This window comes from Chiloscyllium plagiosum, unplaced genomic scaffold (assembly GCF_037043375.1).
Source record: "Chiloscyllium plagiosum isolate Xiang-an unplaced genomic scaffold, Cpla_swu_hap1 HiC_scaffold_6, whole genome shotgun sequence".
Classification (NCBI taxonomy): Eukaryota; Metazoa; Chordata; class Chondrichthyes; order Orectolobiformes; family Hemiscylliidae; genus Chiloscyllium; species Chiloscyllium plagiosum.
In genome coordinates, this window is record NW_028270144.1 from 93,042,157 (window position 1) to 93,069,517 (window position 27,361).

Genomic DNA, 27,361 nt, shown 5'->3' on the forward strand with positions numbered 1-27,361 from the left:
TCGCCCTCATACCAAACTTCAGTGACACTTTGATCACATTAAGTTCTCACCGGGTCTTCCACTGTTGGTGTTTCTTGACTGTTGTCAGGCTCTGAGTTGGCAGCAAGAATCTCACTGTACATTGCAATCAAACCCTAATTCAGGAAAATAGGTGAGGACTGAGGCATAGACAGAGGAATGGGTGAAGTTACCAAAACACAAAACTTCTTCTTCAAGAAGGAAAAGAAAGACAGCGAGTTTATTGGCTGTAAACAGTTTTGCATCTGTGTCCTCTACATCTGTGAGGTGGAGATACCAGTGTTGCTCTGGGGTGGACAAGGTCAGCAGTCACACAGCACTAGGTTATAGTCCAACACGTTTATTTGAAATCACAAGCTTTTGGAGAGCTGTCCGTTCGCCTGACGAAGGGGCTGTGCTCTGAAAGCTTATAATTTCAAATTAACCTGTTGGACTATAACCTGGTGTCATATGACTTCTGACATCTATACTTGTAGCAGTCTGGTGATGAGATAAAGATCAGTTAGCAAACACAATTCTGATTTAGACTTTGATGACAAAGAAATTATTGACTTGTCCTAAGTATGGGTCAGAAATCTATTCCAAGAACACTGATATTCTCATGGCTTATTAATACTTTCAACACTACAAAGAGGTTTTACCAAAAACCTCTTCATCTCTCTAGCCCTCTAATCAATGTATGGCAGTGTTCCAATGGCATAGTCAAAAGTTAGCTTCATAAATTCAATTTCCATTGCAATGTAATTCAACTCTGAATGTGAGTGTCTATAGCTTCCAATAATGTGGCTTTGTGTTTTAATGCAGAACAGCGGGACTCATTTTAATTAGTCTGATACACCTAAGTATGCTATGCTTCAGTTGAGAGGCTGTGATTTCCGTTGACACCTCATACAGCAAGACATCGTCTAACACACCCTAAATTGCTGGGTGTCCCTGCAAGTACCATCTCTTGCTGACTGGTCAGTTGCAACAGCTGCACAAACTCACCAACAATGAATTGACCGTCAGAAAGCAGACCTCCCGAGCTGTCAGTCTGCACTGGAAACATGTGGGAAACCTTGCCCAGAAGACTCGAAGGGGGAGCCAGTCATCAAGCTTAGGGGCGACAGGGTGGCTCAGTGGTTAGCACTGCTGCCTCACAGCACTAGGGACCCGGGTTCGATTCCAATCTCGGGCGACTGTCTGTGTGGAGTTTGCACATTCTCCCTGTGTCCTCCGGGTGGTCCGGTTTCCTCCCACAATCCAAAAATGTGCATGTTAGGTGAATTAGCCATGCTAAATTGCTCATAGTGTGAGGTGCATTAATCAGGGATAAATATGGGGAGTGCATCACTCTTTGGAGGGTCGGTGTGGACTTGTTGAGCTGAGGGGCCTGTTTCCATACTGTAGGGAATCTAATCTAAAATGGTTGGGCTGTTTAGAATATCCAAACTGTGGTGGTAGTAAAAATTTTGTAAACAATTAAACTGTAATTGCTGATCCATTCTGCCATGGTGAGAGTTGTAAGATGGAGTGATAAAAACTATCTCGTTGGGTGAGTGGAGTAAAAAATATTATATTAGATATTTTTGATTGCATAAAACATAAATCCTTGCTTTTAAGCAATTTTGTTAAGTAGTTTTCTATTACCTGCATCTGTGGCAGTCACCACCAGCATATATTCTGCTCGAATCTCTCTATCTAGACTCTGCACGAGGCTGAGACTTCCATTTGCTGAGATTGAGAATTTGCCATCTTCATTTCCAAGGTTAATCTGGTAGGTCAGCTTACTGTTGGAGCCCAGATCATCATCACGTCCCAGTACCTGGGAAACACAGCAGGGTCAGACCAAGTAACTGTCTCCAATAACAATGTTTCAGAAGTGGTTCTGCATCATATCAATGCATTTATCCTGAAAGTCCACTGCTTATAATATTTCATTGAATGTTTGAAGTGTTTTGTCATTTCTATCTACAGTTCAGTCAGAGAATGATTAGTGTTAAAATATCAACTTCCAAATGAATTGATGTGAATGTCATAGTATTTTGACAGGTCTAAGACTCCTTTATAGTGAATTGTTTTTGTCACACTGTTACGCAGACTTTATCTGATTTGATACTGAATACATATTGTGTTGATTTAAGTCACAGTCTATCACACATTCTTGAGTAATCTCATTGTGACAAAAATGGCAAGTCACCCTTAAGACTCTTCCATGTCACCTAACAAAAATAACAAGAAGCAATTCAACAACTGTATGTCTCTTTACAAATGAAATTCAGACTTTATGAACAGAGTTCTCAAAGGTATGAAAACTACTATAAATGCCTTTCGGAAATGGCTGCATGTTCACTAGCAGAGGATGGATAATAGTAACAAAAACAGAAATTGCTGGAAAAGGTCTGGCAGTGTCTGTAGAGAGAAATCGGTGTTAAAGTTTCGGGTCCAATGACCCTTCTTCAGAACTGATGGTAGCTAGGAAAAGGATGTTTTTTATACAGAAGATGATAGGTGGAGATAGAGGCCAAGGAGAGAGAAAATCAGTTGGACAGATGAAGGATTGGGGCTTAAATATCTAGGAGAAAGAATAGTGCTATTAGTCTGGAGAATTATGTGTGGTAGCAGCCTGTGTAATGACAAGGCCTGGTGTGTTGGAGTGGGTGAAGATATGGGGAAAGGTGCTCAAGCCCTAAAATTGTTGAATTTGATATTCAGTCCAGAAGGCTGCAAGGTTCCCAAGTGGAAAATGAGGTGTTGTTCTTCCAGCTTGCACAGAGCTTCATTGGGGCACTGCAGCAAGCTGACGACAGATGTTGGTTCGTGAACAAGGTGGTTATTGAAGTGGCAACAACTGGAAGCTCAGGGTCTTTTTCACAGACAGACCGTAGATGGTCCACAAAGTGGTCACCAAGTCTATTATCCATTTCCCCAATGTGGAGGAGACCACATTGTAAGCAATGAATAAAGTAGACTAGATGGAGTGAAGTGCATCTGGAAGGTATGTCTGGGGCCTTGGATAGCGAGTAGGGAGGAAGTAAAGGGTAAGGTGCTACACCTTCTGTGGTTGCAGAGCAAGGTGCCATGTGGCTGTAGGGGGGTTTGGGACTAGAGGAGGAATGGATCAGGGTGTCCCATAGGGAACGATCCATGCAGATAGCTGACAAGGGAGGGGATGGGAATATGCATCTGGTGGTGACGTCTCACAGGAGGTGGTGGATGCTGGTGGGATGGTAAGTAAGGACAAGGGGGACCCTAATGCTATGGTGGGAGGGAAGAGAGGTCGTGAGGGCCAAAGTGGGTCAGTCCTGGCTTAGAGTCCTGTCAAATATTGTGCAGGGGAGCCTTCGGTTGAAGAAGAAGGTGGTCATTTCGGAGGCCCCCTTATCAAAGTGCATATCATCAGAACAGACGTAATGGAGATGGAGGAACTGGGAGAATGGAATAGAGTCTTTACAGGAAGCCAGGTATGAAGATGTATAGTAACTATTAGAGTCGGTGGGTTTGTAGTGGATATTGGTGACCAGAAATGGAAACAATGATATCGAGGAAGGGAAGGAAAGAATCAGAGATGGATCAAGCAAAGGTGAGAGCAGGGTGGAAATTTGAAGTGAATTAGATAAACTTTTCTAATTATAGAAGAGAGAGGGAAACAGCATTGATGATGTCATTGATATACCAGAGAGAGAGTTGAAGGTGGGAATAGGACTGGAACAAGGAATGTTCCGCATACCCAACAAAGAGATAGGCATAACTGGGGCTCATGCAGGTATCATGGCCAGCCCTCTGACCTGGAACTGGGAGGAGTTAAGAGAGAAGTTATTCAGGGTGAGGATAAACTCGACCAGGCAGAGCAGGGTGTGATGGTTCAGGCCTTTATTCCATGAAGAAGCGGAGAATTCTGAACCCATCTTGATGGGGGAATGGACATGTAAAGAGAATGAGCGGCCATGGAAAAGAGCAGGCGATTGGAGCGATATTGTACAAGGTGATAGTCAGGCCACAAACTGAAAATTCTGAAACTGATGTAAAACATCAGAGGAGTCACGGATGTAAGTGGGATGGGACTGGACTAGGGGAGAAAAAAACTGATTGGAGGTAGGAAGAGATGAGTTCTGTGGGACAGGAACAGGCAGAAACAGTGGGTCTGTTGTGGATTTTGTGAAGAAGATAGAAGTAGCCTTTCTGAGCAGGACTGAGGGGCCTCTGTACTGTCTGCAATACCACTTCAGATTAAGCTTCCTTAGACAGATATAAAAGATTGCACTATTCAAAGGCAAGTTGCTGTCCAAGTCAACATTTATATTTCAATCAACATCTAAAATAGATTATTTGATCACACATCTTATTGATGTTCATGGGAACTTGTTATTCGTTAATTGGCCTGTTGTGTTTTTTTACATTAGCTGGAAGCGTTTCCTTTCTTCATTATAAAAATGATGTAATTATGAAGAGAAATGTGATGCACGGTTTACGAAGGTAACACCCCAGACCAACTAATGTTTCAGCTCCATATGCTTTTAGCCATGTTTTTTTAGAAACTTTAGCATCTGAAGGAGCTGTCAAAAAAAAGCTCTACTTGATGGCAGATACTCACGGTTGAAATGAAATTTGAACAGAAGCCTGAAAACATGCAACATGATGAAAAGAATCTTGAGGTCAAGCATCAGTTTAGCGCAAGGTGTTATCTTGGCAAAGGAGTTGAAGCTTTTGCTAGGAACAACCAACCAGAGAATCATTAAGGGACTGATTGCCCTTTAAATCACTTATGAGCATTCACTAAAGTGGTTTAATGGCATTTCAGTCAACAATACTTAACCTTAGGGATATAGACAGGTTACATGAATGGGCAAGTGAACTATAATGCAGGGAAATGTGATGTTCTGCACTTTTACAGGAAAAGTTAAGAAATGAATGTCATCTAGATGGAAAAAGACTGCAGGAAGCTAAAGAACAGAAGATTTGGGATTTCTTGACTGTGAATAATAAAAAGTTAGCATTCATGTTCAGCAGGTAAGAGGGAAGGCAAAATGGAATGTTGGTCTTTGTTTCAAAAGGAATGGAGTGTAAAAATAAGGAGGTTTCGCTAAAGTGGTACAAGGCAATAGTCAGGCCACAATAGTCAGGAACATTGTGAACAGTTTGGGCCCCATGTCAAAGGAAATTGGAGGCAGTCCAGAGAAGATTCACTAGGGGCTGATGTTAGGTATGGAGGTTGAGTAGGTTGGGACTGTACATGTTGGAGTTTCGAAGAATATGATGTGAACTGGTTGAAAGCTCCTTAGAGTACTTGATGAAGTAGATGCAGAAAAGTTATTTTCCCTTCTGGGAGAGTCTAGGACCAGAGGGCATACACACAGAATATGGTGTCACACTTTTGAGACAGAGATGAGGAGGAATTCCTTCTCTCAGGGAATTGTGAATCAGTGGAATTCTGTATGACAGAGGGCAGTTGAAGCTGGATAATTAATTATATTCAAGGCTGAGGTAGACAGTGTTTTAATTTGGAACAGAATCAAAGGGGAATAGGCAGGAAAGTGGATTTGAGGATTATCAGATCAGCCATGGTCTCATGGAATGGCAAAGCAGATTTGATGGGCTAAGTTGCTTACTTTTGTTCCTTTGTTTAATGGCATTCTATCTTTATGTCCTTCCCAACAACAAGCAGCTCTACTGGGAATAAATAAGCTGTGGCTGAAGATTTTGAGTGCTTCTTAAAACTATACCACACTATACTGTTGACTCAGTGCTGGAGGTTATCAAGGTTTCAATACAATCAAGATTTCCTGTGGGCATCACTGGAAAAGATCAAGTCCTCAGTTGTAACTTCATAGACAACTAATATGAGTTACCAAGAAATTGAGAGTGCTTATCATGGACACTTTGCAAGAGATCCCATCTAGTGTACAAGAGGAATAGAAGGGGGATGAAAGTAGGCAGATCAGGAGCAGCTTAAAAATATGTTGCTGGAAAAGCACAGCAGGTCAGGCAGCATCAAAGGAACAGGAGAATCGACGTTTCGGGCATAAGCCCTTCTTCAGGAATGAGGAGGGTGTGCCAAGCAGGCTAAGATAAAAGGTAGCAAGGAGGGACTTGGGGGAGGGGCGTTGGGAATACGATAGGTGGAAGGAGGTTAAGGTGAGGGTGATAGGCCAGACAGGAGGTGAGGGCGGAGAGGTCGGGAAGAAGATTGCAGGTCAAGAAGGCGGTGCTGAGTCTGAGGGTTGGGACTGAGAAAAGGTGGGGGGAGGGGAAATGAGAAAGCTGGAGAAATCTGCATTCATCCCTTGTGGTTGGAGGGTTCCTAGGCGGAAGATGAGGTGCTCTTCCTCCAGGCATCGTGTTGCCATGGTCTGGCGATGGAGGAGGCCAAGGACCTGCATGTCCTTGGCGGAGTGGGAGGGGGAGTTAAAGTGTTCAGTTATGGGGCGGTTGGGTTGGTTGGTGCGGGTGTCCCAGAGGTGTTCTCAACACGGATGTTTACTAAAAACCGACTGAGTCCCACAGCTACCTAGATTACACCTCCTCCCACCCTGCCCCCTGTAAAAACACCATCCCATATTCCCAATTCCTTCGCCTTCGCCGCATCTGCTCCCAGGAGGACCAATTCCAGTACCAGACAATCCAGATGGCCTCCTTCTTCAAAGACCGCAATTTCCCCTCAGACGTGGTTGACAATGCTCTCCACCGCATCTCCTCCACTTCCTGCTCCTCCGCCCTTGAACTCCGCGCCTCCAATCGCCACCAGGACAGAACCCCACTGGACCTCATGTACCACCCCACCAACCTCCAGATACATCATATCATCCTTCGTCATTTCCGTCACCTCCAAACAGACTCCACCACCAAGGATATATTTCCCTCCCCACCCCTATTAGCATTCCGGAAAGACCACTCCCTCCGCGACTCCCTCATCAGATCCACAGCCCCCACCAACCCAACCTCCACTCCCGGCACCTTCCCCTGCAACCGCAAGAAATGCAAAACTTGCGCCTACACCTCCCCCCTCACTTCCCTCCAAGGCCCCAAGGGATCCTTCCATATCCGTCAGAAATTCACCTGCACCTCCACACACATCATTTACCTCATCCACTGCACCCAATGTGGTCTCCTCTACATTGGGGAGCCAGGCCGCCTACTAGCGGAACGTTTCAGAGAACACCTCTGGGACACCTGCACCAACCAACCAACCCAACCGCCCCGTGGCTGAACACTTGAACTCCCCCTCCCACTCCGCCATGGACATGCAGGTCCTTGGCCTCCTCCATCGCCAGACCATGGCAACATGATGCCTGGAGGAAGAGCGCCTCATCTTCCACCTAGGAACCCTCCAACCACAAGGGATGAATGCAGATTTCTCCAGCTTTCTCATTTCCCCTCCCCCCACCTTATCTCAGTCCCAACCCTCAAACTCAGCACTGCCTTCTTGACCTGCAATCTTCTTCCCGACCTCTCCGCCCCCACCCCCTCTCCGGCCTATCACCCTCACTTTAACCTCCTTCCACCTATCGTATTCCCAATGCCTCTCCCCCAAGTCCCTCCTCCCTACCTTTTATCTTATTCCTGAAGAAGGGCTTATGCCCGAAACATCGATTCTCCTGTTCCTTTGATGCTGCCTGACCTGCTGCGCTTTTCCAGCAACACATTTTTAAGCTCTGATTTCCAGCATCTGCAGTCCTCACTTTCTCCTAGATCAGAAGCAGCTACTGTTGAAGAGGGAGAACAGAGGAGAGGAGGATATGAACTCTCCTTTAAGGATATCCTCACAAATTTCCAGCCACCAGAGAGATATGTGCAAGAATCCCTGCTCACTAGATTCCAAATCCACACTGAAGTCAGCTGATGTGAGTTAGCCAATGGAGTCCACAGATTAATTGGGGGTGCTTATTGTGCAGTGATAATGTCCCTACCTCTGGACCAGAAGGCCTAGGTGTAAGTCCCTTCATTCTTGATGAAGGGCTTTTGCCCGAAAGGTCAATTTTCCTGCTCCTCGGATGCTGCCTGACCTGCCATGCTTTTCCAGCACCACTCTAATCCAGAATCTGGTTTCCCGCATCTGCAGTCTTCACTTTTGCCTGGGTTTAAGTCCCACCTGCTCCAGAGGTGTATCAAAACATGTTGCACAGGTCGATTAGAAATATCCACACCTTAATTGGAGTGAGTGTGAGGAACCTGTAAATACTCTCCACAAATAAGCACTTGAGAGCTAAGCCTGTAATTGTCACCTTTAGCTCCTCCATCCACGTTCAAGTTGTGGTAATAAACAATTAGAACCAAAATTCATGCTGAAACCAGACTTCCTCCATTTTAATTTAATCCCCTACCTCTCTTCCAACCCTTCCTTATTCCTGGTGGCCATGTGTCTTAATTTATTGTATAGCTGATTACTTGGGTGATTTGATGTTGGTTTAATTTTTTTTTATAAATGTCAAGCCCTTGTGGACCTTTGTGGCTCGGTGGTAATGTCCCTAATTCTGAGATAGGAGGTCTGGATTCAAGTCTCATTTACACTGGAGGTGTATAATAAAAAGAAAAAGACTTTCAAATAAGTATTTTTTATGAACACAGCACCTATTTAGTACCTCTTTTATTGTGTCCTGCTAGACACTCTAACCACTTCCTATCAGCTTGATGATCTCTATAAATTTTTACATGCAGTTGTGGTGGAATTGACCAGAGGTGAAACTGACTAGACCATTGTATACTTCAACACCAGAAATTTTACAGAAATTTGCCTGACAATACAGTAATTGCTAAAATAGATTTCACATAGCTTGAATATCACTTTCTTTAGTTTGATTAAATATAAATAAAGGCAAGTATATTAAGAATCAAAATAGCTGCCACAGTACGCAAAGAAGATATTTCTCAAAAGTTAATCTGCTAAATACCTGATGCACAATTTGTGGAACTGTACTTGTATTCTCCATGAGATGAAAAGTCACTTGCATGGGCTGGATGATGGGTGCAAAATCGTTGAAATCCCTGAGTATAACATTGACAGTAGCTGTCCCTGACTTGGGACTCTTTCCATCATCCAACGCAAATACCACAAAGGAATACCATGGAGTTTTTTCACGATCCAATTTTCCAGAAACTGAGATTAGTCCCGTGACTGAATCAATGCAAAAGTCCTTGCTGCTAAGAACATATCGAACTTGCCCATTTTTGCCTTCATCAGAGTCAGTAGCTGAAACGATGAGCAAATCTGAGCCACGAGGTATATTTTCATCCACTGTGACAGTATAAATGTTTTCCATGAAGATAGGACTGTTGTCATTAACATCAGTAATGATTACTGTAATGCTTATTGAGGAAGATAGTGGTGGCTCTCCTTTATCTGAAGCAATCACATCTATCATAACCCTTTCCACTAGTTCTCTATCAAGATCTCCAATGATGCTAAGTTCTCCGCTTGTTGTGTTGATGCTAAACTTGTTTCTTGTGAGTTCCTGCAGAGAGTATTCAATCTGGCCATTGAGCCCACTATCCAGATCCACAGCAGAAACTGTCATTATTACTGAACCAATGGAAGTATCTTCTGGAATGTAGATAGTGTTCACAGTTTTAAACTCAGGTGTGTTATCATTTACATCATTGAGCTTCACAGTTATCCATGCACTGCTTGTGAAACGTGTCGAATCACATTGAGCTTGATCAACAGCTTGCACAATTAAAGCATAGACAGATTGGTGTTCTCGATTTAATTTCTTTTCGACTGTAACTACAGCATTTCTGTCAACTGCAAACTGCCCATTGAGATCCCCTGAGATTATTTTAAATGTCAAAGCAGCGTTTGGACCTGGATAACAAACAAAATAAGAAACATTAAACAACATTTAACAACATTTAATCATTCATATAACATACATATAGGGCATTTCCTACCCATTCCAAACTTCACTGCAAGACTATCAACAATCTCTATATATAGGCGATGGTGGTGTCATGGGAATGTCAATGGATTAATGATCCAAAGATCCAGGTTAATTCCCTGGGGCCTTGGGTTCAAATCTTTTTCTTGAGAGCTGTTGGAATTTGATGAATAAATGTGTAATGTTAAAGCTAGCATCAATAGCTCTTGTTTATTAATGATCTTCAGGGGAGAAACTCCGCCATCCTTCTGACTCTCATGTGAGTCCAGACCCACAGCAATGTCTCTAAAACAGCTACACCTCTAAAATTGGAGCAGAGCAGGCCAGTCAGCCCTTCCAGCTATTCAAGGCGACACGGTGGCTCAGTGGTTAGCACTGCTGCCTCACACCACCAAGGACCCAGGTTTGATTCCCGCCCCAGACGACTGTCTGTGTGGAATTTACACATTCTCCCTGTGTCTGTGTGAGTTTCCTCCAGTTTCTTCCCACAAGTCCAAAGATGTGCAGGTCAGATGAATTGGCCATGCTAAATTGCCCATAGTGTTAGGTTCATTAGTCAGAGGGAAATGGGTCTGGGTGGGTTACTCTTCGGAGGGTCGGTGTGGACTTGTTGGGTCAAAGGGCCTGTTTCCACACTGTAAGGAATCTATTCGATTTGATTGTGGCTGGTTGTCTAACTCAATACCCTTGTTCCTTTTTTTTCCCATACCGTATGATCCCTTTGGCTACAAGAACTATATCAAACTATATTCTTGAAAAAATTCACTGTTTTCTCCTCAACTACTTTCTGTGGCAGAGACACCGCTTCTAGGTGGCTCAAAAAGCACATAAGCACAAAGAACAACCTGACATCATTCAAAAGCAATGGAGAGCAGCAGCCAGTCTCAAACATGGTGCTCCCAGAAGTCAATTAGTCAAAGGAAGAGGAAATGAAAGTTAAAAGGATCACAGCAACTAATAGATACTGGAATACTAATATGCTTTTGAAATCACAATCACCAGGACATGTAAGCACATGACTGATCAAACTGTGCCAGGCCTGCTTCCAATAGGATTAAACCGTTCTCCTTGAGTTTAAATTTGACGACAACAGCTGCATTCAATTTATGGATTATTGAATTGAATTGAATTGAATTTATTGTCACGTGTACCGAGGCTTAGTGAAAAGCTTTGTCTTGTGAGCAATACAGGCAGATCACAGAGTTAAATAGCATAGATAAATGAATAATAGGTAAACAGCGACAAAACCAAAACACAGGCACAGGCGAATGCTAAGGGTTTGTGAATCCATTCAGTATTCTAACAAGAGTAGAGTAGAAACTGTTAAAAAAAAAGCTGATGCGTATGTTCAGGCTTCTGTACCTTCTCCCCAATGGTAGAGCTTGTAGAAAAGTATTACCAGGGTGGGATGGAACTTTGAAAATGATGGCGGCCTTTCCTTGACAGCGGGCCTGGTAAATGGATTCTGTAGATGGGAGGTTGGCCTTTGTGATTGTCCGGCCAGAGCTCACCACTCTCTGTAACTGTCTCTGATTTTGAATGGTACAGTTGCCATACCAAGTAGTGATACATCCAGACAGAATGCTCGCGATTGCGCCCCTATAAAAGTTGGCAAGGGTATTCGCCATCATGCCAAATTTTCTCAGCTGCCTGAGGAAGAAGAGATTTTATTGGGTGTTTGTAACCAGTGCGTCCACATAAAGAGTCTAAAAATGCTTGTTGTGGATGACCACTCCCAGGAGCTTGACACTCTCCACTCGTGCTGTTAATGTGTAGGGGGGCATGAGTAACATCCCACCGAAAGTCAATAATGAGTTCCTTGGTTTTGCCAGCATTAAGGTTGTTCTCAGTGCACCGTTTTTCCAGGTCTTCCACCTCCCATCTGTTTCATCGCCAAATGTGATTCGACCGACTATGGTGGTGTCATCGGCGCAATTGTAAATGGCATTAGTCTGGTATTTGGCGACGCAATCATGGGTATACAGTGAGTACGGTAAGGGGCTCAGTATGCACCCCTGGGGGGCTCCTGTGTTGAGTGTTAGTGAGGATGAACTATTGTCTCCAGTCTTCACTGATTGTCACCTGTGGGTCAGGAAACAGGATCCAGTTGCAGGGAGTGGGGCTTAGTCCGAGATCACTAAGTTTAGTAATTAGTCTCGAGGGGATAATACTGTTGAAGGCTGAACTGTAGTCAATGAGTAGTACTCTTATGCAGCTGTTCTTGGTGTCAAGATGTTCTAGGAACGAGTGAAGGGCAAGTGGTATGTCGTTCTGATGTGGGTCTGTTGGTCTGATAGGCAAATTGGAGTAGGTCAAGAGTAGTGGAGAAGTTGGAGTTGATTAATGCCATGACCAGTCTGTCAAAGCACTTCATGGTCACTGAAATTAGGGCCACTGGGCGGTAGTCAATGAGACATGCCGCATGAGCCTTCTTAGGCACAGGGATGATGTTGGCCCTCTTGGAACAGACAGGGACAGTGGCCTGCTGCAGGCTGTGGTTGAAGATGTCCGAGAAGACCTCTGCCAGTTGGTCTGTGTATGCTCTGAGTGCACAGCCTGGTGCTCCGTCTGGTCCCATCGCTTTCCTTGGATTCACACAAAGGAAAACTGACCTCTGATGCAGTGACTGTTGGGATTAGATACAGTCTGACAGAAGTTTTAATAAATGAGAAGAAAACAAGGGTTTCACTGTGCCTTTGTTTTATAGGTCAAGTAACTGAAACTCAACATTTTCAAACTGACTCCAACTTCATTATACTTATCCCTCGGCTGATTTATTTCCTTCTGACTGGTCACTTTCATTGCTTTTCTAGGACATTGTGTATCCCCAACCATTACAAGATACATGCAAATAGGCACAGGCAGTTCCATTGGCATGTCAAAAATAAGTCAACTTGGAAGATCAGAATTGGAAACTGAATACTTAATCATAGATGTTTGCATAGCTGGTGCTTTTGTGATTTTGGTAGAGATTTTTATTACATTATAAAAAGACTGGATTTTAATACACTATAGGATAAAGATACATGCCATGTTAATTTCACATTTCTGTATCCAAATGACCAGGTTGCATTGTTGACTGATGCTTAACAAGTGGAGGCAGCAAAAGCAGTCAACTCTATCTTTCAGATTCTGTTATTTCTGGACACAAATGGTGATGGTAATAATGTCACTTGTAAAGTCCGGATATGCATAAGGTTGCTGTAAAAATAGTGTTCAAAGGCTAAGGAGGAGGAGTGAGTCACACCAGCAGCTGTCAGGCAAGCAAGATTTCCTTTTAATGTGAATGAATAGTTACACATTCCAGTATTCAAACATGAATAAACCAAAGTGAGAGACACAACCTGCCGGTAAAGATTTTGTTTCCTCTGCACAGGCAACTATAGCAGCATTAAACATTCATAGGAATAGCACCAACAGAATTGCAGGCATTGACATTGTTATCCGTAATGATTGATACAGTGTGAAAGGAACATGCTCCTGCTAAATGTTCAATTTCCCCCCCATCCGACTCTTGTACACTACTTTGTTGACGAGATGGACAGGCATTATAATGTTGATGACAACCCTCCCTTCCTTCCCACTACTAATATGAACTTCATGAAATGTGGTGGAGGAGGAGGCTGGAGGGTGCAGACCACTTTTATCTTACTCAGTCCTCCCCTTTGTCTCATTACAAGCAAAACTGGCCCACAATGCGGTCTAAAGGATCAAGACAGATGACAGAGGGGTCTTTATCAAACTCCTCAATCCACATGAGGTGCACATTTTTCATCAAGTCGGAGAAGAGAGCAGACATTCATGTCAGGGCAGAGAGACAGCAAAGCAGCCAACCCGGAAAGCTTCATTGTGATGTGCTGCACTGCACTCCCATTAATACCTTATTCCTAAACTGCACAAGCTTTTATCCATCTTTACCAACAAATTCCCTCTATTCTCTTACACAGGTATCACCGGCACAAGCCAACTTTCACCAGGAAGAAGCTAACTTCATCTCCTCTTCCTACTCTAATGAAGGAACAACTGAAAGCCCAGAGGATGCACCAACATGGTTTTCACCTGCACCTTCCACCAGCTCAGACACCTGCACCTCTGTGCATACTCTTAGGCTTGGGAATACAATCTGATGAGCAGATTCCTGACACTGGTGAAATTTAACTTTAACCAAAAAAAACTGGAATTAAAAGCTAGTTTAATGGTGAACATGTGACCATTGTCAGTTGTCATAGAAAAAAGGTCTGGTTCTCTAATGTCCTTAAGGGAAGCAAATCTGTTATTCTTACCCACTCTGGTCCACAGCAAGGTGTTTAACTTTTAGCTGAAATGGCCTAGCATGTCACTCAGTTCGAGTCCCATAAGGAATGGGTAATAAACGCCGGCCCACCCAAAGATGCCTACATCCCATGAACAAATTACAAAAGAACACTGTGTAAGATTGTGATAGAAGCTGGCCTGCACACATCATTCCACATTTACATTCAGTTTGTGAAGGAAAGTACAGTATTATGATTTCACACATCTCTGGAAGGAATGTTTAATTCTATGTTTCAGCTTTTTCAGGCAGCACATTGCCATTCAAGGTTGGGAGATGTACTTTGGACAGCTTATGTGTGTGCACTCATAATGTTTTGATCATACAGAGGAGCTACATAAATCACTGACTCACACAAGTTCAGGACCATCCTAAGGGATTGTCAAGCATTCCAGGGCAACTTAACAGTCTGTTCACACCTCAAAACATTGAAGGGTTATCGATGAGGGAAAGGTCAAAAGGAGATTCCACAGGATTTCTCTCAAGCTGCCGGCAATTGTGAGAAATTTCACTGCAAAGTATTCAGATGTGAAATCCCAAGAGCAGCCTAAACAGTGACTTAACCTCGGTGCCATGTGTCAGTACATTGTCTCACTGACCGCTACTAGTATGAAATGTAATAAGCAGATACCGGAAAGTCAGATCAACCCCTCAAAAATGTCAATTGTGCAATCAGATGGAAGATGAGTCATTTAGCTGGTAAATTAGAAAGTAAAAGACTGATAAAAAAAAAAGGCCCACATATCGTTTGTACTAAGCGGGGGCTGCTTGCTAGATTATCAACAAAATATTAGACAATTAAATGAAGTCCAAATCTAGTTCATTCATCCTGAAAGCAGGTTAGAATGAGGTTATCTCAAAGTCAATGATACCATTATCAAAAGATTGCTACCATAGAGTCATAAAGTCCTACAGCACAGAGACAGGCCCATTGGCCCAAACTGGTCCATGCCAACCAAAATGTCCACCTGTACTAATCCCATTTCCCTGCACTTGGCCTATATCTTTCTAAGCCTTTTTTATCCGTGTATTTGTCCAAATGCCTTTTAAATGTTGTTAACATAGCCGCCTAAACCACTTCCACTGGCAGCTCATTCCATATGTGTACCACCCTCTATGTAAAAAGGTTGCCCCTCAGGTTCCCTTTTATTCTTTCCTCTCTAACCTTAAACTGATGCTCTCTAGTTTGTGATTGCCCAACCCTGGGAAAAAGATTGAGTGCAATCACCCTTTCCATGGCTCTCATGATCTTATACACTTCTTAAGATTCCTCCTCAGTGTCTTACACCCTAAAGAAAAAGTCCTAGCTCGCCCAACCTCAGACCATTGAGTCCTGACAACATCCTTGTAAATTTCTTCTGCATTATTTCCAGTTTAATAGTATCTTTTCTATAGCAAGGTGACTAAGTCTAACCGCAATACTCCAAGTACGGCCGCACCAACATTTTGTATAACTTCCCAACTTCTGTACTCAATGCCCTGACTAGTAAAGGCCAGTGTGCCAAAAACCTTCTTCACTGCCCTGTCTACTGTGACTCTACTTTCAGAGAACCATACACCTGAACTCCAAGGTTCCTCTATTCCACTACACTCCGTAAGGCTCTACTATTCACCATGAAACTCCTACCTTGATTCGACTTTCCAAAATGCAAGATCTCACACTTAGCTATATTAATCTCTATTTGCCATTTCTCGACCCATTTCCCCAGCTGATCAAAGTTTTGCTGCAATTTTTGATAACCTCTCTCACTGTTCATAATACCGCCTATTTTAGTGTCATCAGCAAACTTACTAATCATGCCTTGTACATTCTCATCCAAATCATTGATATAGATAACAAACAGTAATGATCCCTGAGGCACTCCACTAGTCACAGGCCTCCAGTCAGACAAGCATCCTTCCACTATTACCCTCTGCTTCCTACATCAAGCCATTTATGTGTCCAATTTCCCAGCTCCCCATGGACTCCCTGTGATCTAACCTTCTAGAGCAGCCTACTGTGTGGAACCTTATCAAAGGCCTTACTAAAATCCATATAATTGTGTCTACCACCCTGCCCTCATCAACCTTCCTGGTCACCTCATCAAAGAATATAAAAAATTTGTGAGGTATAATCTTCCATGCACAAAGTCATGCTGATTATTCCTAATCAAACCCTGATGAAGGGCTTTTGCCCAAAACGTCAATTTTACTGCTCCTCGGATGCTGCCTGACTGCTGTGCTTTTCTAGCCCCACTCTAATCTAGACTCTGGTTCCCAGCATCTGCAGTCATTGTTTTTACCTAATCAAACCTTGTCTTTTGAAATTCATTAATATCTTAACTCTCCTCTCAAGTAATTTATCTAGCCCAGATGTTCGACTTACTCGTCTATAGTTCCCAGGTCTTCCTTGCAGACCTTCTTGAATAAGGACACAATATTCGCTACCCTCCAGTCTTCCTCACCCATGGCTAATGATGATGTAAAAATATTAGCCTGGGCCCCCACAATTTCCTCTCTAGCCTCTTGCAATGTTTGTGAATAAATCTGGTCAGGACCAGGAGATTAATCCACCTTCATGCATTATCCATTGAATACATCCAACACTTCCTCTACTGTGATAATGGACTGTCCACAAGATGTGACCACTGACTTCCCCAGGTTCCCAAGTCTTCATGTCTTTCTCCAAGGTAAACACAGAGGAGAAATATTCCTTGAGGACCTTGCCTATCACTTGTGGTTCTACACATACATGTCCACTTTGGTCCTCAAGAGGTCATATTCTCTCTCTAGTTATTCTTTTTCCTTAAATATACTTAAACAGCCTCTTTGGATTCACCCCAATGTTCACAGCCAAGGCTATCTCGTACTCCCTTGCAGAATTACATTTTATTTTGCTCAAAAACTGCATGAATCCATGTAGGATTCTGTAAATCCGTCTTTTAGATGAGAATTAGTCTGAATATTGTGGCACACAGTCTCACACAGGGCACCTCACATCTTCAATGCATTGTCTGGGTCGACATGACACCAATTGTTAAAGTTCACTTGAAAATTTAACTTTAAAAAAGTTCTGTGATTAACATATGAAAGAACTGAAATCAACATGGTCATTCTGAAAGATGAGAGACTTAACAAACAATCCAGGTCTTTTTCAGTATATAATTTCAGTTCCATCACACTGTAAACCTTTGCTATAAATTCTGCATCTTACAATCTTATTCTCTACAACCACCTGATGAAGGAGAAGCACTCTGAAAGCTAGTGCTTCCAAATAAACCTGTTGGACTATAACCTGTTTTGTGTGATTTTTAACTTTATTTACCGTATCCTCCTGTTTTTTGCCTCACTTGCACATGGCACTGGAGGTAATCCGGAGGTTACCATTGACGACGTCCTGGTTTTTTAACTTTTTTCCTAGCTCTCTATAATCAGTCGGCAGGACCTCATCCCTATTTCTACCTATGTCATTTGTGCCAAAGTGTACAATGACTCCTGGCTGCTCACCCTCCTCCTTGACAACATTCTGCAGCTGCTGCTAGACATCCTGGACTCTGGCACCCAGGAGACCACAGAACCTCCTGTCTCTCCCCCTAACTATCGAGTCTCCTGTCGATTCCCCAGTTCATCTGCATCCAGGATATCCCCACTTTGTTAGCTCCAGTTGTGAAGCATGTGACAGTGATGCAGGACCCCCTTTCTGGGCTATACTGCAAAGCTCTACCAGAGCAGTCCAGAGGTCAAACCCCATCTTAAAGAACTGTATGATCTGTTCTACTAAGGCCCTGGTCAAAGCATGAGCAGTATTGTGTCTTCATTTTGCATCAGACTGATGGTTACATAAAGGTTTTATGATCCATGTTTGGAGAAGGTCCATGAGGGACAAAGATGAAGTAGACAAGAAGGAGCTTTTCCTCTTGCTGAAAGGACCAATGACCAGAGGATATAGATATAAGGGAAGGGGCAGAAGATTGTCCAGAGTGTTGTAGGGGCCTCAAACTCCATGCCTGTAAAAATGGTAGAGACAGAGACCCTTGTAACATTTAAAAAGCATTCAGGTGTGCACCTGCAATGTCAAGGTTTACCAGGCTGTGGGCCAAGTGCTGGACAATGGGATTAGAATCATTAGATGGTTGTTTTTGACCAGCAGGAATAGAATGGACTATAGACCCTTTTCTGTGCAAGGGATATCTATGATTCATTGTCTCCCAGAAGCTATGTTTGTATGGCCTGAGGACATTGGACAGCCCTGAGATATCTAATGCAGAACTCCAAAATTTGACATTGATGGTCACATAATTTAAACATTGATGGAGATGGAAGCCTTTTCAATTGGCAAACTCTGCAGTCTGGAAATAGGTTACTCTCTAAACAATGAGGATGCAGTCCATAGTGGGATAGGATTGCCACCCAGTCCTTCTGAGTGCACTTCCTGCTCCAGCAGATGTCACAGTTTGGTGATAATGTGCCTGCATTGTCAATCAGAGAATTGAAGAAAGCGACAGTGAGGCTTATAGATGCTGTGTCTCCTTCTGCCCTACCTTCTTGGTAGATCTTCACCTGCTACCTCTACCTCTGAGGCTATGCAGCAGCTGCTGGAAGTTACAGTTCTTGCTGAGTTTACTGACAAAGTAAACGCTGTCTTCTTTTACATTGTCATCCGAGTTGAAAGCAGGCCATGAAGATCTCCACATGAAATGTGTGGGAAGATAATCTGTGAGGAAGTTCAGAAAAATGTTTGAATTTTATTGAAGGACAGCCTGATCCCTCTCATTCATCACGATGAAGTCCAATGTCTTGTCCTCACACAGTGTGACATGGAAGATTCCCAAGGAGGTCGTTGTCAGGTTTTCATAAAGAGCCCTGAGGGGTGTCAAATCCAAGCAAATGTTGCATAACTACATTTTTCATGTTACGTTAGGGAAATCGAATTCTTTCAGTAAGCCATGGAGATAGAATCTCCCATCCTCAAAAAAGGCTGCTTTCCACAGACCATTTCCTTGAACACCTACAATTCAGTGTGTGAATGTGTTGTCTTCCAGTGTGAGTTATAAAATGTATTTGTGAATCGGAAACTTCAAATGCCATTTTTAACTGCCTTTGGCTGATTCCATTTGCTTAGCTGACATGATAAGAAGGGAATAGTACACACAATGTAATGGTCATGACTTCTTGAGGTCATTGTTGTGAATGTGCATTGTAGGATAATAGATTTTTTTAATCAACCTGGTCAGACCCTCTTCCTGGACCTGACACTCCTGGCTCAGAGGAAGGAGTGTCAGGTCCTTTGCGCCAGAAGAGCCTTTTTTAACAATAAATGAATGCAAATTTAAGCCAGATAGTTGGCATCATTGAAAGACGCAATTGCTGCAATTTTCCCTGGCAGGACCTCAAATTCCAAAGGTTTTAATCTGCCTCTGATGAAGGAACCTGTACCTTACCCAGCTATGCTGCATGTGATGTCAGTCATTCTGAGGGTTACTATGCAGCTGACTTTCAGTCTGACGTGTTAAAATTCCAATTTCATTTCAGTGTGAGCAACTTGCAGGACTTGCCTGTGATGTATGAACTTCCCCCACCCTTCATGTTCCCTTCAGTGTCGCTGTCCCTCTGGCCCCAGTGACCTTTCTACCCCCTTCAATTTCTGTTTCCCATTTATAACTATTCATGTGCCCAATTTACCTCCAGATCCCAAGACCTCAGAAATTTCCATGTTCCTGTTGGTGCTACACCCTCCTGGGATATTTGGCCCATGTAAACCATCTCCGTTTTGGAGGTTCCAGTTCTACCCTATTCATTATGAGGCCTTACCCTACTATCAGAAAGTGAGGACTGCAGTTGCTGGAGCTCAGAGTTGAGAGTGTGGTGCTGGAAAAGCACAGCAGGTCAGGCAGCATCCGAGGAGCAGGAGAATCGACATTTCAGGCAGAGAACATCTCTGGGACACCCGCACCACCAACCCCACTGCCCCATGGCTGAACACTTCAACTCCCCCTCCCACTCCATTAAGGACATGCAGGTCCTGGGCCTCCTCCACTGCCAAACCGTTACCACCCAATGCTTGGAGGAAGAATGCCTCATATTCTGCCTTGGGACCCTGCAACCACACAGGATCACTGTGAATTTCAACAGCTTCCTAATTTCCCTGCCCCCACATTATCCCAATACCAAGCCTCTAACTTGGCACCACCTCCTGGATCCGTCCGTCACTCCCCCCCCCCCCCCCCGCCGACCTATCACCTTCTCCCTCACCTTCATCCATCTATCGCTTTCCCAGCTACCTTCCCCACAACCCCATCTCCCTCTCATTTATCTCTCAGCCCCGACCCACAAGCTTCAATTCCTGATGAATGGCTTATGCTCAAAACGTCGATTCTCCTGCTCCTCAGATGCTGCCTGACCTGCTGTGCTTTTCCAGCACTACACTCTCGACTCAAACCGTACAATCACTAGTTGCCCCATCCAATCACAATTACCTTAATGACCCAGTACCATGAAGCCCATCCTCAGACTTGAGTTGTCCAATTTCCTGAGACTCTATGTGCTTCCCACAATAATGTCCCTGACCATTTCTAACCAAACACCCAGGACTGACCATGGGTTACCCTCCAGTTTGATGTCTCCACAACATGCTAGCTAACCCACTTATAATCTCTGCAATGAGTGCACTTGACCTGCAGGTCTGATAATAACCCAGTCCCAAAACAGCAAGCACAGGGATTCTGAACTCTGCTAGGATTAAATGTCTGACTGACTGTGGCCAATCCACTGGGCCAGGATCAGATGAGCCCCATGACTTGCAGTGATGGTGCCTTTTGACTGACTGTAGTCACCCTTTGTCCCATAAAGGACAGCTACCCTTTAACTTTCACCCATGCTTGCAGCATACAATCCATTGCTTGCAGCATACAATGCATTTGCCATGTAAGTTTGGATCACATGCTGCCAGATATGGCACAATGAAGTAGCCCAGTGATGCTCCCTTGACTGTTCAGTGTGCCACACTGTGACAGAGGCTGTCTCCCTCTCTTTGTGCACTCAAAACTAGGGCAAACCACAGAGGATGGTAGCTGCAGCTGAGCACTAGAGAGCCTGTGCAATAAATACCAATACCAATACTGAGGCTGACAACCTCCAAGTAAACATAAAGTAAGTGAACACAAAGAAAGCAAGCTAAGAGCCATTAGCTGCATTTTGTGGAGTTGCATTAGATGAATGTAAGTCGCTGCATTTAAAGGAACCTGGCAGAAGCATGCAAGTCCTCAGTGTCCCTGAGTTCCAAAATAAATTGTTGAGTGGCTGATGAGGGTCTCAACTGGACTGTGAGCAGGCATGACAATGGGCTGTGGCTGGTGGTTTGTCGAAGCTGAATGGATGAAGCGTTGAGAAACATGGTGTCCATGGAACAAGCAGCATCGTGTTTTTGAAGAGGTAGTCAGGTCTAGGCCAGGACAAGCATTTAGTCGGCTGAAGCCGCTAACTACCCTCTCTGAAGAATTTGTGCCATTGAGCTCCTCAGGGAAGGAGATTAAAATTGGAAGGGCCATAGAGTCGCAGAGCCGTGGAGTATTTCAGAACAGAAAAACTTTCTTCAGCTCATCATATCTATGCTAACAAACACCTACTTAGTTTAATTCCATTTCCCAGCACTTGGCCCTTGCTGTACTATAACTGTTCACCTAAATGCTCCTCAAACATAGTGATGGTTCTTGCCTCTACCACCCTTTCAGGCAGTGGGTTCCAGATACTCATCACCTTCTGGCTGAAACTAAATCCTCCTTAAAACCCCTCAAGAATCACTTGCCCCTTACCTTACAGGCAGAAAACTAGCCACCAGGATACATGAACACCAATTAGCCACAAAACAACATGACCCTCTCTCACTAGTATCCTTACATACAGATAAGGAAGGACACCACTTCGACTGGGACAACACATCCATCTTAGGACAAACCAAACAGAGACACGCACGAGAATTCCTAGAAGCATGGCATTCCAACCGGAACTCTTATCAACAAACACATGGAGTTAGACCCCATTTACCATTCCCTGAGAGAAAAAAACAGGAAATGACATCACCACAGGAAATGACAACACCAACCCAAAGACACCCAAACATATAAATAAAAAGCAGGAATCATTTACAGTGCTTCGCCTGAGGCCCACTGAAGATGTTACCTAGTAGGGTGACAAAACATCTGGAAATGAATCTTCAGCTCAGTGAGCAAACCTACATCCAGAACCTCAACCTGACCTACAAATCTTCTTAAAACTTGCCCCTTACCTTTAATCTATGACCCATGGTAATTGGTTCCTTTACGAAGGGGAAAGGTTTATTCCTATTTATCCTATCTCTGACCATCATATTTTTGTATACCTCAATCAGGATGCCCCCTAAGCCTTCTCTGCTCAAAGGAGAATAATTCGAGTCTATCTAGACTCTCTTCATATCTGACTAGCTCCAGCCTTGGCCATACCCAGGTATACTTCTTCTGAACCCTCTCCAGTTTAATGGCATTTTCCTGTAGTGTGATGACAACAATTGTACACAGAATTCCAACTGTAACAATATCCAATACACTTTCATTGTAACCTCTTTGCTCTTGTATTCCAAAGCCTCAAATAAGAAAGGTTGGTCTCCCGTATGCCTCATAACCACCTGTCCTGATGTCTATGGATGTGCATACCAAATTACTGTTGATCCTCAGTACTAGCCAGAGTCTGGCCATTCATCATGCATTTCCTTGTCCTGTTAATTCTCCCAAAATGTTTTGCTTCACACTTTTCAGGATTAAATTCCATCTGCAAGTGCTGTAGAAATAAGGCAAGTTGACGCATGGCTACAAGATAGTTTCCATCAACGGCAGATTCCAAAGTGATCACTTAAGGTTTAAATGGAAAATTACAGAAGTTTGAGTTTTCTGATTTTTTTCAATCTCTGTATGTTTCTACCTACCCTGCCATTGCTCATGCCCAGGGAAGGGCAAGTTCCCTACAACCTTTAGCAGAAGAAGTTGCACTTTTATAAAATAACTTCCATTTCTTTAGGGCATGGGAAGCACTTTGCACCAAATAATTTGGTTACAAAATCACATTTTATCTATCATGACAGACAAATGTCCAAAGAACAGCAACCAATGGCAGCAGTGAGCAAAATGAGCAGTTAATTTGTTTTGGAAGTGCAGTAAGAGGGATAAAGATAAGTGAGGAGAATTTCCCCATTGTACTCTGTCAGATCTTTCTTGGCTCCAAAAAGTCAGGAAATGTCATAATTTAATTTTTCTCACAAAAAGTTTGCACCTTCACTTCTGTTGCGCACTCTCATCACAGGAATAAACTAAACCTGAATCTTTCCAAGTGTGTCATGAACCCAGAAAGTGCTCAGTTCATATTTCACAGTGCTATCATTGGGACAAGCACACACCCAAACTCAGACCTACGTTCAATGCAAGTCTCTACGATGTCACTACCCTCCTTAGCAATGACATCATCATAATGAGATAAGGAGTTCCGATTTATGACCCGAAGTCAGAAGGTCTTGCATTTCCACTTTTCGGGAGATGTTGGCATAGTGGTGTTACTCGATTAATAACCAAGAGACCTGGGTAACATTCTAGGGTTAGGTTTGAGTCTCACGACATTTGATGGTGGAATTTCAATTCAATAAATACAAGTTTATTAATAACAACAATAAAACCAGTTCCAATTGACAGTAGAAATTTATCTGGTTCATTAATACCCCACATTAGCATTATCATGCCTCTGTGATTCTTGACTAGTCTAGCATACAGTGATTCCACACCCACAGTAATGTGGCTGACTGAAATGGGAACTTAGTTGTACCAATCAGTAGAAAGTCTCAAAAAAGGAATGAAACTGGATGGACCACCTGCTATTGACCTAGACACCAGATACAACAACAGTGAACAGAGCCCTGTCAAACCTGCAAAGTGCTCCTTATTCACATCTGACAACCAGTGCCAAAATTGGGACAGCTGTCTTACAGACTAGTCAAGCTTACTTAGTCAAATGCATGGAATCATGCCATACAGACAATGTCCTGGAAATCGCTATCACTTTCATTGGGCAGATAGGCCCAGAAGAGGTGCTGGCACAGTGGTATAAAGTCAGGAGTGAGTTGCCTGGGAATCCTCAACATTGACCTTGGACATCATGAAATATCATGGCATCAGGTGCAGATGAATCTGTCTATTTACGTATAAGTGAGAGTGACCACCACACATCCTTGTGGAGACAAAGTCCCATCTTCACATTGAGAATATCCTCCATCGTGTGGCGTGGCACCATCACTGTGCTAAATGGAACAGACTTCGAACAGATTAGCAGTTCAAGACTGAGCATCCACGCGGTGCTGTGGGCCATCAACAACAACAGAATTGTACTCCAGCACAATTTGAAACCTGATGGCCCAACACATCCCCTACTCTATATTACCAAAGCCAGGGGATCAAAAACAAACACAGAGATTGCTGGAGAAGCTCAGCAGATTTGGCAGCATCAATTAAAAGAGAAAAAGTATTAGCGTTTCAAGTCCAATCTGACTCTTCTTTGCTACCATTCAGAAAACTCATTGGAGGAGAAGACTGGACAAATATCTCCATCCTCAATCAGCAGGGAGCCCAGCACATCAATTCAAAAGATAAGGCTAAAGCACTCACATCAATCTTCAGCCAAAAGTGCCAACTGGATGATCCACCTTGGCCTCTGACAGAGGTCTCCAGCATCACAGGTTCCAGTTTGTCACCAATTCAATTCCCTCCACGTGATATCAAGGAAGGGATCGGGGCACTGGATTCTGCAAAAGCTACAGGCCCTGGTGACATTCTGGTAATAGTACTGAAGACTTATCCTCCAGAACCTGTTGTCCCACCTAGCCAAGCTCTCCAGTACAGTTGCATGATCGTGTGAAAAATTTCCCACCTGCTCAGCAATAACCTGCTCAGTGACGTCCATCTTGGGATCCACCAGGGCCACTCAGTTCCTGACCTCATTATAGCCTTTGTTTAAATATGCACAAGAGAGCTGAATTCCAGAGGTGAGATCTGAGTGACTGTCCCAACATGAAGGGCACATTTGACCGAGTGTGGCATCAAGGATCCCTAGAAAATCTGCAGTCAATGGGAATCAAGGGGAAAATTCTCCACTGGTTGAAGTCATTGAAAGATGGTTGTAATTGTTGGAGGTCAGTCATCTCAGCTCCAGGACATCTCTGCAGGGGTTCCTCAGGTAGTGTCCCAGGCTCAACCATCTTCAGCTGCTTTATCAATGATCTCTCCTCCGTCATAAGCTCAGACGTGTAGATGTTTGCTGATGATTGCACAATGTTCAGCAGCATTTGCAACTCCTCAGATACTGAAGCAGCCCATGTTCAAATGCAACAAAAGCTGGACCCTACCCAGACTTGCCTGAACTTGGCAAGTAACATTTGCCAGGCAATGACCATCTCCAACAAGAGAGAATCTAACTATCATCTGTTGGCATTCAATGATGTTACCATCACTGAATCCTGCACAATTGATATTCTAGTTGTTACCATTGACCTGAAACTCAACTGGACACGTCAAGTACATAGAGTGACTACAAGAACAGGTCAAAGGCCAGCAATCCTGCAGCAAATAACTCACCTCCTAACTCTCCAAAGCCTGTTTAACATACACAATGTATAAGTCAGGAGTGAGATGGAATAATGCCCACTTGCCTAGATGCCTACATCTCCAACAACACTCAAGATGCTTGACACCATCCATGACAAAGCAGCCCACTTGACTGGCATCACATTCATTCTGTCCACAATCAACTCTCACAAGTTGCAGTGTACACCATCTGCAAGGTGTATTGCAGAAATTTACAAAGGCATGGTGGCTCAGTGGTTAGCACTGCTGCCTCACAGCACCAGGGACCTGGGTTTGATTCCAGCCTCGGGCGACTGTCTGTGTGGAGCTTGCACATTCTCCCCATGTCTGTGTGGGTTTTCTCTACGTGCTTCAGTTACCTCCCACAATCCAAAGATGTGCAGTTTAGGTGAATTGGCAACGCTAAATTGCCCATAATGTTCAGGGATGTATGTATAGGTTAGGTGCATGAGTCATGGGTAAATGTAGGGGAATGGGTTTGGGTAGGGTACTCTTCAGAGGGTCGGTGTGGACTTGTTGGGCCAAAGAGCCTGTGTCCACACAGTAGGGATTCTAATTCAGCACCTTCCAAATCTATGACCAATTCCATCTAGAAGGATAAGGGCAACAGATATATGGGAACACCATCACCTGCAAATTCCCCTCCAAGCCACTCACCATCCTGACTTGGAAATATATCACTGTTCCTTCAGTGGTATTAGGTCAAAACTCTGAAATCCACTCCCTAATAGCAATGTGGGTCTATGGTCAGCAGCAGTTCAAGAAAACAGTTCACTACCTTCTCAAGAGATGAGCAATAAATGCTGGCCAGCCACTGATAGCCATGGCCCATGAATGAATTTTAAAAATGGTCATTCAATCGAGCTAGACCTAGGTGAGTGCTCTGGGGAAAGTGGATTTGAATCCTAACATATCCATCCTAACTTATCAAGCACAGTGGCTCAGTGGTTAGTGCTTCTGCTTAACAGTGCCAGGGACCCAGGTTCGATTCCCACCTTGGGTGACTGTGTGGTGTTAATAAAAATCTGGAATTCGAAGCTAGTTTCTGTAGTAATGATTACTAATGTTCTTTAGGAATGATAATTTTCACATGGTCTGGCCCAATGTAATTCAGATGCAGTGGAATGTGGTTGACTTTTAATTGTCCTCTGAAATAGCCTAGCAAGCCATAGAGTTCAAGCACAATTAGGAATAGGCATCAAATGCTGGCCTTACCAGCAACACCCACATTCCATGCAAGAATAATAAAATAAAGTACAGTGTGACGAATGAGGTGATTGATATCTGTCAGATCAATTAATCAAAAGGTGCCTGGACTTTGATGTGACTTCCTGGAGATGTTATGATTGTTTTGTGGCTTTTGTGAAATTCCTGTGTGCGTGCTGACACATTGTTCATCTAACATGTGAATGATGAAACAGAAGAATACAGCATGAGGAATCACTTTGGATTATGAAATAGAATCTGACTCAGACCATACTGCAAGTAGAAAGGCAGTGGATTAACTTTTGTTATCGAAAACATATGTGCTGTTATTTTTGTTTAAG

At 43.5% G+C, this 27,361-nt stretch overlaps 1 protein-coding gene across 1 annotated transcript in view; it reads right to left on the minus strand.

Annotated features, from left to right (window-relative positions):
- Positions 1–27,361, minus strand: part of LOC122550779 (protocadherin Fat 4) — a 161,829-nt gene that overhangs the window by 110,845 nt on the left and 23,623 nt on the right. The window contains exons 4-5 of the mRNA XM_043692032.2: positions 8,886–9,796; positions 1,648–1,822 (exon numbers count right to left, since the gene is read on the minus strand). Coding sequence (XP_043547967.2) covers positions 1,648–1,822; positions 8,886–9,796 — 1,086 coding nt within the window. The remainder of the gene's footprint in view (positions 1–1,647; positions 1,823–8,885; positions 9,797–27,361) is intronic.